Here is a 12403-nt window from a genome sequence, read left to right on the forward strand (position 1 = left end):
ACAAAAAAAATATTATTTCTACTAAGTACTATTTATAATACATCATCTGAATATATAAAGAAGCAACGCATTTAATTTATAGCTGTTGATTTGGGATTTAGTATATCAATGACATATAATACTAGCAATTATAAATTATTTGAATTCTATAATAGTTAGTCACAAATCCAAGTAATTATTTTTACTATATTGATAATGTTTTGTTATAATTTATATAAAACAGTTATGTTGCTCACATTTAAAATTATAAATGAGATAAAATAAAAGGTATACTTAATAAAATAAACATATATTAAAACATATTTACAAATATTATAAGGTATCACTGAGGTAATCTATATTTGAGCTTAATAATATTTAATACTATAAGTATTTTCAGTTTAACTTTTGCCAAATATCAGTTAGATCTAAATATCAATAATCACAAATAACTCAAATTTATTATTTTCAGTGTCATTTATTATTTGCATAGCTGAATATGTGATAGCTTTAACTTCAGTTCCTTGGGGATGTTTACCTAAGGCAAATTCCTCTCCATAACATTTGCATTTTATTCTTAATTCTTCACCTTCAGTCGAAAATTCCGTTATATCTAGTTTGCTACAGACAACAAATGGATCCGAACTAAATAAAAATAAAAGTTCATTAAGGAAATTAAATAGAAGGCTTTCTAAATCATGTCCAGTCGCTTCTATTTCTGGATTTTGTCTTATATCTACTGTTTCTAATTCAGTCATATAACCAAACATCGCTATACCACATTGTTCAAAAGCTTCTTTCAGAGTATCACCCCAACTATGAAGCCTACAATAAAAGTTTAAGATGATGTAAAATTTATTTACGTATTAACTTACTGTACATCAGCAGTATGATCTAAGTCTGTAATAAAATACTTGTTAGGTTTTAATATACCATTATAAAATATATACAACTTACACTCATACTTTTTTGATGGTAGTGCTAATTCTTCTGGTGTATAAGGCGGCATAATATTTAAGTAACCAAAAAACGTGAGACAGAAATAGAAATATATAAAATATTGTGAAATACTAACATTTAAATTTATATCTATAAGGTTATGTTGTTTGAAATGTATTGTTGGTTATCGATAATTATTTAAAAAAATTTGTTTAAAATTACCCAAAAGACAGCAACTTATTATACACAGGATATGATATTTAGGTGAAGTTGCTAGTCTCGAGAGTATAAACCTTTAAAACCATATGTTTATAATTTTGTGATCATTTAAGGAACAACGCCTTATTACACTTTAAAACATTTACATCTTTAGCAAATTTGATAATAAGTGAGTGTAATTTATCGTATTAAAACATCTTTACAGAACAATATGGGATTTATTATATTAAAATTTACTGGTTGCCTATAGGATTAATATAAAAGAGTTAAAAGATTAATTTTAGTAATGTAATAAAATTATTAAAACAAAAGTGATGTAACAAAGTTTTGTTACGCCCATTTGTTGATTGAGAACTTGATTCAGAAGTTGTAATTATTTTAATTTGTATTGTTCTGTACGTATGCACTGTATTTTGTGCACTGCACTGTATTTTGTTCTATTACTTATAATATGATGTATCTTTTACTTTTAAAATTAACAATTCAATTTGGGTAGCTTGAAATCACTACCTATAAATAATGTATTGAGTACATTTATTTTTTTTTTTTTTATGTTTTCATGTACTATTCTTATTTGCGTTGATATTTCTAAACATAATCCCGGCTAAACATATTGTTTCACTATATGCTTTTTGAGGTATTAATTTTTTATTTGTAACTTGAGCTTTTTATGCAGGGAAGAAGTATAGGAATTAATAAAATGAGGCATATTTCAGTTACATAATATATTTATTTATTTACTAAAATTTTACAATATTGTAACAAAATTGTATGAAAACAACAATTAAATGACTTAATTATTTTTTTACATTGGATTTATTAATAACATTTCCTATGTCTTATTTAAAATAATGTCTAAAAGTAAACCTAATTATTTAGGTATTATATTTTTATGGAAACCATGTTCCATTTAAAATTGAATTAATTTGAAAACATTAAGTACTCTACAGAATCTATTAATTTTGCTGTTTTTCTGTGCGCATATTAATTCTTACGACTGTATTTCTGTTCAACATTTTAATTACTTAGTTGTCATATAAAAAAGAAATTTCCTGTTTATGTTGTGATTTTTTAGGTGTCAAATTATTTTTGTATTGTACTGGAGTGTTGCTAATGTGTGACACTACAATTGATAATATGGGAAATGCGCGCAAAGTAAATCCATATATATGATTGGTGTATTAAAACAAATGAATCTTAACTAGATGTGCTTAGTGTTTTCGAATTAATTCTACTACAATCTGCTTCCAACATTTGCAGTATACCTACGAACACTGCTATTTAACAAGTACGCCATTGAGTTGCGTTTTAATTTTTTTTTGTCAAACTGCGGACGAAACTTACATAATTCATCTACGAATCGGTTCAATTATACCATGAAATATTCTTTAATAGTATATTTTGATTCCTGTACTAAAACATCCGCATACAAACATGTTTTACATTAATTTTTTTTTCTTTAAATACAAATGAACCGAACTTAAGTGTAAAATGAAATATGTCTGATTAGTATCTGTTTTAAATTAATATTATATTTCAAATATATTGTTAGTTTTGGTGCATGTTCGGTTGCATAACTTTCAAAGTTGTTTGAAAGGTGGTCAGAATTTCTTAGTAATTTTAATGATTTATTATAAAAGCCAAGTATTTTGATGAAATACTATTTAATCTATAACAGATACTTAACTTACGCACGTTCTAACTCATTCTAAATACTTTGTAATGTCTAATAAATCATAATATTGTCATACATAAATGTTCCTAACTGTATGTATTAAGTTGTATCTATGTTTTTGGTTTGCAACGACGTTAAAACCGATACAAATAAATACTTCGCGATAGATGATTGCACAATTAAAACGAACACTGGTTCCTTCGCAAATACATTTTTTAAAAGTTAATATACAATTTCCTTTTTATAATAAATATAATAAATTTACGGCGGTTACCCTGATTAAAATTATTATTAAATTATTTACGATGGAAAGAAACAAGGATCCGTTTTAATTTCCTAATCTTGATGCAATTTTGTCTTAAAGTGAAAAAACATTTACGGTCAATTCAGCAGTTTTTCTACATAAACATTTTACTATAAAACAACAGATAATACATTGTATTTAAGGGTAAAATATATTATATATCGCTATACATATATGCAAATAATATAATAAATATTGATTAAATCCCAAGAAAATAATTTTTATTAGTGCTTCACTCAATGAGAGCACTGATTGTTATTGTATTTACATTGTGATATTATTTTTTCGAATCATAATAATAATCTTTTTGTTGTTTCATAATGTATTATTGAATTAAAAATATTCTTGATCAATTTGTGAAGATTATGGTATACAAAACAGTGGATCGTATTCTTACTTAACAAGTTTTAATTACATATTTTAATCCAGATGAGGGTTAGGAGTGAAGATGGGGGATTAAAAATTGTAATTTACTGTTCGTAGGATGCTTTCATTGAGTGGTCTATAACCTAGCTAAATAATTGTTTTTCCATTTTAAAAGTTCCCTGAATGATGATGGACGCGCTGTAAGAATGAAGTTCTGTGAATGCTTTGAACGTAAAACCGTAACACTGTGTTAAAAGTCATCCAAGTTGATATGAAGAAAGTTGTGCCATTTTTTTGTGTGTTGTGTTTATCGTTGACGTTCTTTAACACTAGATTAAATCACTAAGCACTCTCCAGAATATTGGCAGTCGTAATTAAAAATGTTGCACATAACTAAAACGGTGTTCTATATAGTTTCTTTTTGTATTAATATTATATTCCTACTTATTCAGTTCGAAAACTTCTATATGATCCAACAACTAGAAAATCTCACATTTAACAATTTGGTTTCACTCGATCTGTTTGATAATATTCTAAGTTTGCCAGGTTAAATCAACGTACACCATATCGGAAATCAATATCAGCTACTATGAGACTGCTTAGGCATTTTGCAAAAGTATATCTAAAAATAGGACTTCATGGCAGTTTTCTATTCCTTAGTTTTAATGTAGTATCCAGGATCAATACTTAACACATCATATCAATTAAATTAAACATTAGCTTTGAGGTTATATTTTATTTTATGTTTACAAACTTGACACTGACAATCTGAATCCGACGACGGTTTTGTTTTAGTTTGAAAAAATAACAAAATTATTATAATTTTAATTCGTACTATAAACTTAATCTTTTCTGAACTTTTTGAATATGTGTGTTCACTAATAGACCCAGTTACTCGTATTTATATGAATGATTAACCTGATTATTTAAAAAATAAGTTTTATTTACGCCGTAAAAGGAGAATTTTGGAATTGTAAAGAATTGTAAAGTTAACTTTTATCTTGAAAATGTAACAAGGTCATTTAAATAATAATACTATTTTAGCAGATGTGATGATATTAGTATATGTTTAAATATTATCCTGAATACGTTATTCCTAATAATTTAAGTTCTAACCAATAATTATCCGCCATGAAACCGTGCTGGTTAAAAAAATCGGATGTGTTTCTCCAGGAATACGTAAACAACAAGTTTGACAGTTACATTACAAAATAAACACTCCTAAAATACAACTAACAATATTCCAAAATATATTCGTCTACATTTATGCTAACAATAATCGAGATATTAAAAGAACATGATGCACAAACTGCCGTAAAATCCCACAAATTTATAATTTTGTTGCGTATTCATAGAAAACAGATTGCTTTCGTAGACGCAGAGCTTAAACATAATGGTGCTGATACTTTGGAACAGAAACGTGTGCATTCCTAAAAGAAAATCAGTACCGTTATTTTGTAAGAGTGTGCTAAAATTCCTGGTAATTAATCAATTTTAAATGGACGGACAATAAACTAGTACGGAAACAAATATTTACTTGAACAAAAACAGATAGAAATACACGCGCTTCATAAACAATAGTTAACTTTTTTTGCAATTTATGTGGTCTCTTTTTACACTGTCTATATAATAAACATTTTATTGGATGTAGGCTTTTTATTTTATTTTATGTTACTTTTCGTTAAATACTTATGTTAGAAATTAAGAAAATTATGTATAAAACAGTTTCAACATTTTTTTCATCTTTTATTTATGGACTGGCATAAAAACAGTCCTCTCATTTTACCTCAGTGTTTATGCTGATTATACACATATCAAAATAAAGTTGTAAAAAATCAATTGTAATAATATATCTTTAACATTTTAACAATCCATTGCACGTACCAACTATATACTTCGCAATAGCCATGTTGGAACAGAGTCAAACTATTTGGAGTACAAAATAGATTCGGAACGTTACTATTTAACAGCATTAAATGAGTCTTATAACAAACAATCGCCAGTTAGAACATACTATTATGTAGTTTATTGTTCTGTTATTATAGTATGTTCCATTACAAATATATATATTGCAAAAACGTGTTAAAATATCAAATAATACCCAGTTGAGTTTTTGTGTTAATTGACAGATGACACAGGTGACTCTATTTCCACATTATCGCAGTCCTAAATAAACTATGTGCATAAAGTTATAACTTTTCTAAAAAATTGCCAGGCAATTGTTTTCTTTACAAGGCCTGCCTGTGCTAGCGCGACTTAAAACTTGCATTTTACAAGCTTGGTGCTACAAAAATAAATATATACAGACTATCCACTTTGGAAACTTAAAATTACCATTTATTCTTTAATATTATTTATTATTAGTGCTTAATATACTTGTAACGTAGATGTCTAAAGTATTCCGATTTCAATATCATCAGTGTTACTTGTTAATGCGGCGTCTATAGTAGAAAATATTTTATAATTATATAACTAATTATGAAGATCGAATGTTTATAGACAGCCTGTATATAATGGATATAATATATATTATATTTCTCAATTATTTCCAAACCGTTTTACTAATCAATACGAAATTTTATATACAGTATACACCATTTATTAATTATTTATTACACATTTCGTAATATAAAACTTTTTTACAGAGTTCTTCATTTGTTATAAAACTACGACCAAAATCGAAACTAAATATTTGTGCGTTCTTATTTAAATAAACGGTTGACGTAAATGTGCTTTAATGTTGTGTTTCTGTAGATATTGTGTGTTGATGCTCGTTGGTGGATATACCGTGTGACAAATGAAGTTCCGGCGTGTACCTGTTGACAGTTCGCGTTGACATCGAAGCACATTCGAAGCCGAACAATAAAAATGTTGGTCGTAAAACTCATGGCAACGTTAAAATATTGATCAGTAAGAATTAAATTTACGTAGTTGAATTCATTTGAACACATTCATCTTGATAAGAATTTGGTGAGCTATTTTTCTCAGTTATAGGGGAGATCGTGACGTTTGAGATCGTTTGCAATTCATTTTGCGGTTTCGTTTCCATTTTCTTTGGACACAAAACGTTGTTTCGTTCGATACGCTAATGAGAAATGGAGAGGAGTTTATTTCGAAATTTTGCTCGTTGGCTTTAAGAGTATACAAAGTATCTGTGCGAGGCTCTTGACATTTCGCATTTTCTAGAAGTAGTTTCATTTGTTTTCACAACCATTTCTGACTTTTATTTCAGTAACTTGTAGTCATTAGACCTATAGATACAATTGTTTGTATCATATATAAAGTCAAAGTCAATAATACATATTCAATGTATTAATTATACTGTTCATAATCTCTGATATTTGCAAGGTTTATCTCTAATTCGAGTTTCTAATTTGATTAACATTTAAATTTTGACTCATAATTTCCAGTTCTATGATGAACGGTTGTTATTTTCAAATAGTCGATTAATTTAGAGAAAGACAGAAATATAATTTTAAGAACAACGGTACTAATAATTGATTTCTTTTGTTCTTGTATGATGGTAACTCGAGAAGTAGTTTTACCCTTACCTAACTTACGTAACTTAAGTAAATTAAAATATTGTGGAATTATTCCATATCCACGTTTAAATAATTCATTGCAATTCTAAAACGTTATTAAATGTACTAATGTGATATTTAGAATTTAAGTATCTGTAAACATGGACATTTCGGTCGAACAAAACTATTAATTATGTTTCATATACAATTATCGTCTTCCAAATAGTTTTTTGATGTTTTGTTTTAACAAGAAGGCAAATAAATTCATTTTAGCATTAATTAATGTTTTGCACGTTAAGGAGTATAACAATATTATTTAATAATAATAGCAGAATTTATTGTTTATTTGTCTTAAAATTAAAATTTTAAATAATTATGTTGGCTCTAAGATTACTTTTTGTTATCTAGTAATTATTTTTGTTCTGTGATAATGTTGATGCAAGTTTCTTAAAGCAATAATTTAGTAGCAAATTTTGAAGGTTAATAGTTCAGTAACACAATAATAATATATTTTATTAAGTTATATATTAGGATCTGATCCCAACTTGTAATTCTATATATAAAATAATATTATGGATCTTACTACATAATGAGTTAAAAGTTATGGTTGGATTTCTATATTTCATTTGATAAAATTGTATTGTTGTTAAGTAATCCTTTATAACGCAAAATAACTGATTTTTTCAATGATGCCCAATACGATAATCTTTCCAAAAATTTACATTTTTCATAAATTGCTTGCTAAAATATATTTCTACATTTTGTTATTTTTTCGGTAATAAATTATTTTATAATTTTAGAATATGCTGGGATACAATGAATCTTGAGTGATTTTCTCTTTTTGTCATCGATTATATTTTCTGTTTTATGTTTAAGTTTTAGTTAATGCTGTCCTCATTATTTTAACTACAAAACTTTATTTTTAATAGATATTCTTGTTTTTAGTATTGCTGACACCTATTTTCGAAGTAGTAATACAGCAATAAAGCTTCATAATCATCATCTATGTTTTAAAATTAATATTACTTCGATTCATCCTTTGTTATTAACTCATTCTATATTCTGTTCAAACTGAAATAATCTGTTTTGTGGAGTATATTATTTATTATATATATAATATATTTTTTATGAACAATGAAAATAGGAATGTATTTATATTTGTTCTCGCCAAAAGTCTCAATAGAACCAAGGGTCTCAATAGAAATTAAGATTAAATTCTAATTAGTGTTATTGTTATTTCATCTAGAATATATTTGGTTAATTTGTAATAGATATTTTTGTTTTTATTAATACTCATGCATATTTTTGAATTAGTAATACAGTATTGCTTCATCATCATCTATATTTTAAAATTAATGTTCCTTCAAATTAACCTTCACTATTAACTCTTTTTATCTTTGTTACTCTATTTCTGGTCCATCTAAAAGGATTACTCTTTAAATTAATAAAATTTTATAGGTTTTAGGAATTGAAAATATGATTTCTGGAGCATATTATTATAAATATTTAATATATTTTTATGGGTAATGAATTCTTTTAAAGTAGGAATGTAATTATTTGTGTTTTTCTCTGTAATAGTTTCAATAGAAATTTATATTTAAATTTTAATTGATGTTATTTCATCTGGAATATATATTTTTTTTAATGGCTATTCTTGTATATAGTAATGCTGACAAGTTATTTTGAAGTAATAATACACCAGTAATGCTTTGTCATCCTCATCTAAGTTTTAAAATTAACATTCCTTTTAATCACCATTCACTATTAATTTGTTTTAATATCATTACTCTATTTAATCGGTATTAAAAATTGAAAAAAAATCATTATTTTTGTTCTTTTACCAATAGGCTTATTCGAGAAAGTTATCTTTATTCGAGACGTAAATGTTATGTTTTGATAGTGATTCTTGTTTTTGGTAATTCGCGATGCTTGCTTGTAAGCCTCAAGAGCGGACAGATACTGTGCATCGTTAACTAAGTAAATTGCGGTCACGAATCTCATCCCTTGAGCAAAAACCGCGCCAGGCACAGGCAGCTCTCGGCCTCGGCGCCGAACACATAATAACATCATCTACGTCTATCGGCCGGTGCGTGACCGGCATCGTGAACATCATCGTCATCGTCATCGTCATCCAGCTACGACGGTCCGTCTCTATCAGCACGTCGGCACTGTCCGAACCACACCGTCAACTGATCCGATCGAACAATTTAAGAGGTCATTAAGGCGCACGCCACCGCGCAGCGTCAATATTAATAAAGTCCACCACATCCACCGGGCGACGGGGCCGATGGTAGTCCGTGAACCGGACGGTACCGGGTCGTGGTGGTGGTCGACGGCCACGACGGCGTCGGCGTCCTCTTCGGCGGCTGGCGACGTCTCGGTACCGTTGTTGGGCCTGCCTGGACAGTGTTCGCAGACGTCCAGCGAGCCCCGACCCGGCGCCCCGCAGTGCGTGTAGCAGCAGTCTTCTTCTCCCGTCGTCGAGTTGGGCCTCTGTTCCAGCCTGGGAATATTGGAATCTGAAACCCAAACACTATCAGTGATGGTCGAGTGTTCGACTGAATGCATGGACGTATACCATCCAGAAATACCACCTCTTAACACATATAGTCTATCCAAGCTAGCAGTGAACTCACGTTATCAAGATGTATAACGTGTTGCACTTTGTAAATTTGTTTTAATACCAGGACAATATTTTCCTTCTCAATAATTCCAGCTAAAATAGTTATAATGCGGTCTGATAAGTTCGAACATGTAACCGAATCAGCCTGCAAAAGTCATTCGGTTATCAAATGTCTCTAAAGTTATTCAAAACATTAGTGATAACGGGTTATAAACCGGCAAGCGTTGTTTTAGCGCTTTGCTAGTTTTGATAAATTTCAAATCGTTGCTTAATATTTTTGTTCACTCTGGTTAAAAATGCCGAGGCTAAATAAATAGACAAATAACTTCGAACAGAAACAAATTAATGGAGGCCTATTCTTGCTAGTAAAAAAGTTTTTTAATATAAAAATAATTTAATACAGTTATTTCAGAGATAACTGTTAGTATAAAAGTATCCATAGAAAACTTAGAGGTATGCAGCTCTTTGATGGATATGTGTACATCACTTGTGTACGGATATAGGTATTTCAAAAAGACCACTTTTGACGCTATAGCTACTAGGAAAAAGGTAAAAGTTTTATTAGGTTTTATAAATCATAATATTTTTTAACAGTTTATTGCACATATATTGTTCTTCATGTTAGAAACGAAAAGATCCCAACAAGTTTCATATTCCTATCGCTGCACTTGGAGTACGGCAAATTACAATGTACAATGTACAATGGTACGGGTATTACAATGGACATGAAGGTCGGGAAAGATATACAAGCAAGAACCGAATGTGTGGTGTAGTTGGATATGTGAAAAGAAATATTGTCTAGAATAACATCTTAATACACAGAAGAAAACAATTAGTGGAATCGTGAACAAGTGTTGGAATAGAAATTAACAGTTTAGTTGTTGACATGAAAGTGACAGGGATGTGGGATTTTGATCCAGTGCTCACAGTTACCAAGACAAGGTGTTGAGAGTGGAAAAAAACTAAATTGAATAAACAATTAATATAGGATAACTGCATAAAATTGCATATATATGTGTGTAATTGTCGAGAATGTACATGAGCATTTGGTTGTATGTATAAGGCGGCAATATATACGGGGCAATGTATACAATATCGACGTTTTGACGCAATACATTTAGATAACGTGAGTGTTTTATTGGATAGACTATATACAAGTTCCTCCATTGTGAATTGATCTACAAAAACGTGAAGAACCATATACTATATGTAGACGCAATTTCAGCATTTTAATCTGTCATAAGACCACACAAGATAAGTAAGACACAACACAACAAATTTTTTCTTCGTAAAAAATGACTGCAACAACACATTCGAGTCAGACTTTAACAACATTAATACCTTTTGGGCGGTATTTAGTGATTACGAATTACAGTTGTTTACCACCATTATTTTGACTTCTCCATTTTGCACGTTCCCTTGCAATCTGTTCATCACTAAAATCTTTTTTTTGAAGTTTGGTTGCGCGTTGTTACTTATTTCTTTTGGCCTATGACTCATGAAGATCCATACTTAATTGTTTAATGTCTAATCCTACAGTTCGGTCTGCTAGGATTTATAAATAGCGAAATGTCGAACCAATAATGGTTTTCTTGTCTCAATAGAGCAGAGATCAATATATTTTTCGACATTTGTCTATTTATTGGCACAATCGGTGATCTTCCATGGGGTTAAAGTGGTAAATTGTTTCCTCCGGTTTTGACGTGCTTATCTCAGGTACCTATTTGAAATGTCGAAAGCCTTCATGTTCTTTTCATCCTTGATATGTGTCATCTTGACCCAGAAACCTAATTAGTTTCACACATTATAAGTCGTTTTAAATATATATCTAAATGGGGTTATTAATTAAACGACTAAAATGTCCTAAACTATTTTTGCCATCTATTATATTTGATATTAATAAATATTCTTAACATCGCTGTAAAAATGATCAGTGGATTGAAAAATTACTGTCAACATAGGGCGTAGATTTTGGTCGAAAAATTATTTCAAAAGAAGCTTTCATTTTTGATCATCTTGAATGTTAGACAAGTAAACGGAATAGTTGGATGAGGGTTTCCGAAAGCATATATCTGTAAGGATTATGTTTGATATATTAAGGATCAATGCTATTTCAACAATTCACCAACAGCTGATACATCTGTGGAATAATTTGCCATGTTATTCATGAAAGAAACCTTGAAATAATCAAATTATAAGAGTGGGTATTAAACCAAATAAATTATATTTCATAAATAATTAGTACTTGTAGTACTATTTGTTGCTATTGTTGGTAGTAATCCCTTCGATAAGATAAGGATGGTTTAAATATGCTTACAGGTTTAGTTTTTATCGTATTATTAAATTTAAATGATAGGTATCCTATCCAACTATGGATCTATGGATGACTTTATAGAAGGAGGATGATCTATGGAAATTTATAGTTATATGTGAATATTATGAAATTGTGAAAATTACTAGACGTCGAAAAATTTTTCGCAATAAAATGTATTTTTACTTTTTGCTTAACTATATTGAACTAAATATGCTAAAGCAAATTTCCAGTGTTGGATGGATGCATGTTTAACAACAGAATTTCAGGAAGTGATAGTTTTCGTTCGGTATAGGTTTCACTAATTTGATCAACTGACATTCTATTCTAATGAACAAATTCTGATATAGCAATTGTTCTATTATATCAGTTTAGACGAAAGTCTGAACAGATACAACAATCCTACTGGCCATTCGGAAGAAAATACATCCAATTTGATCTAAGGTCAAAGATAGTGATTTGTTAC

The 12403-nt window shown here is 29.1% G+C and overlaps 2 protein-coding genes across 3 annotated transcripts in view; both read right to left on the reverse strand.

The window, feature by feature from the left end:
• Positions 1-273: 273 nt before the first annotated feature.
• Archease (protein archease) lies at positions 274-1081 on the reverse strand. The gene is made up of 3 exons (XM_076397858.1): positions 937-1081; positions 855-879; positions 274-804 (listed from the first exon to the last, which is right to left on the reverse strand). Exons 1-3 carry the CDS (start codon positions 986-988, stop codon positions 408-410), a joined length of 474 nt encoding a protein of 157 aa, XP_076253973.1. The 5' UTR covers positions 989-1081; the 3' UTR covers positions 274-407.
• Positions 1082-1853: 772 nt separating this feature from the next.
• The window catches only part of Mid1 (calcium-permeable channel component Mid1), a 203063-nt gene continuing 192513 nt past the window's right edge, over positions 1854-12403 (reverse strand). The window contains exons 3-4 of one of the 2 annotated variants that reach the window (XR_013004829.1): positions 3927-9522; positions 1854-3875 (exon numbers count right to left, since the gene is read on the reverse strand). Coding sequence is in view for 1 of the 2 variants with exons in the window: in XM_076398033.1 (XP_076254148.1) it covers positions 9158-9522 (365 nt within the window). In the remaining variant the exon portion in view is untranslated. Of the gene's footprint in view, positions 9523-12403 lie in introns of both variants that reach the window. The other variant, XM_076398033.1, reaches the window with a different exon arrangement.

This window comes from Rhynchophorus ferrugineus, unplaced genomic scaffold, assembly GCF_030347505.1.
Source record: "Rhynchophorus ferrugineus isolate W39M unplaced genomic scaffold, kcgeb_rfMv2 rfM3, whole genome shotgun sequence".
Lineage (NCBI taxonomy): Eukaryota > Metazoa > Arthropoda > Insecta > Coleoptera > Curculionidae > Rhynchophorus > Rhynchophorus ferrugineus.

Coding starts and splice junctions, on each gene's coding strand:
- Archease (XM_076397858.1), bottom strand. CDS start 988: ATGCCGCCTTATACACCAGAAGAATTAGCACTACCATCAAAAAAGTAT. Junction 880..936: donor ACCATCAAAAAAGTATGAGT/GTAAGTTGTATA, acceptor ATTTTATTACAG/ACTTAGATCATACTGCTGAT. Junction 805..854: donor GATCATACTGCTGATGTACA/GTAAGTTAATAC, acceptor CTTTTATTGTAG/GCTTCATAGTTGGGGTGATA.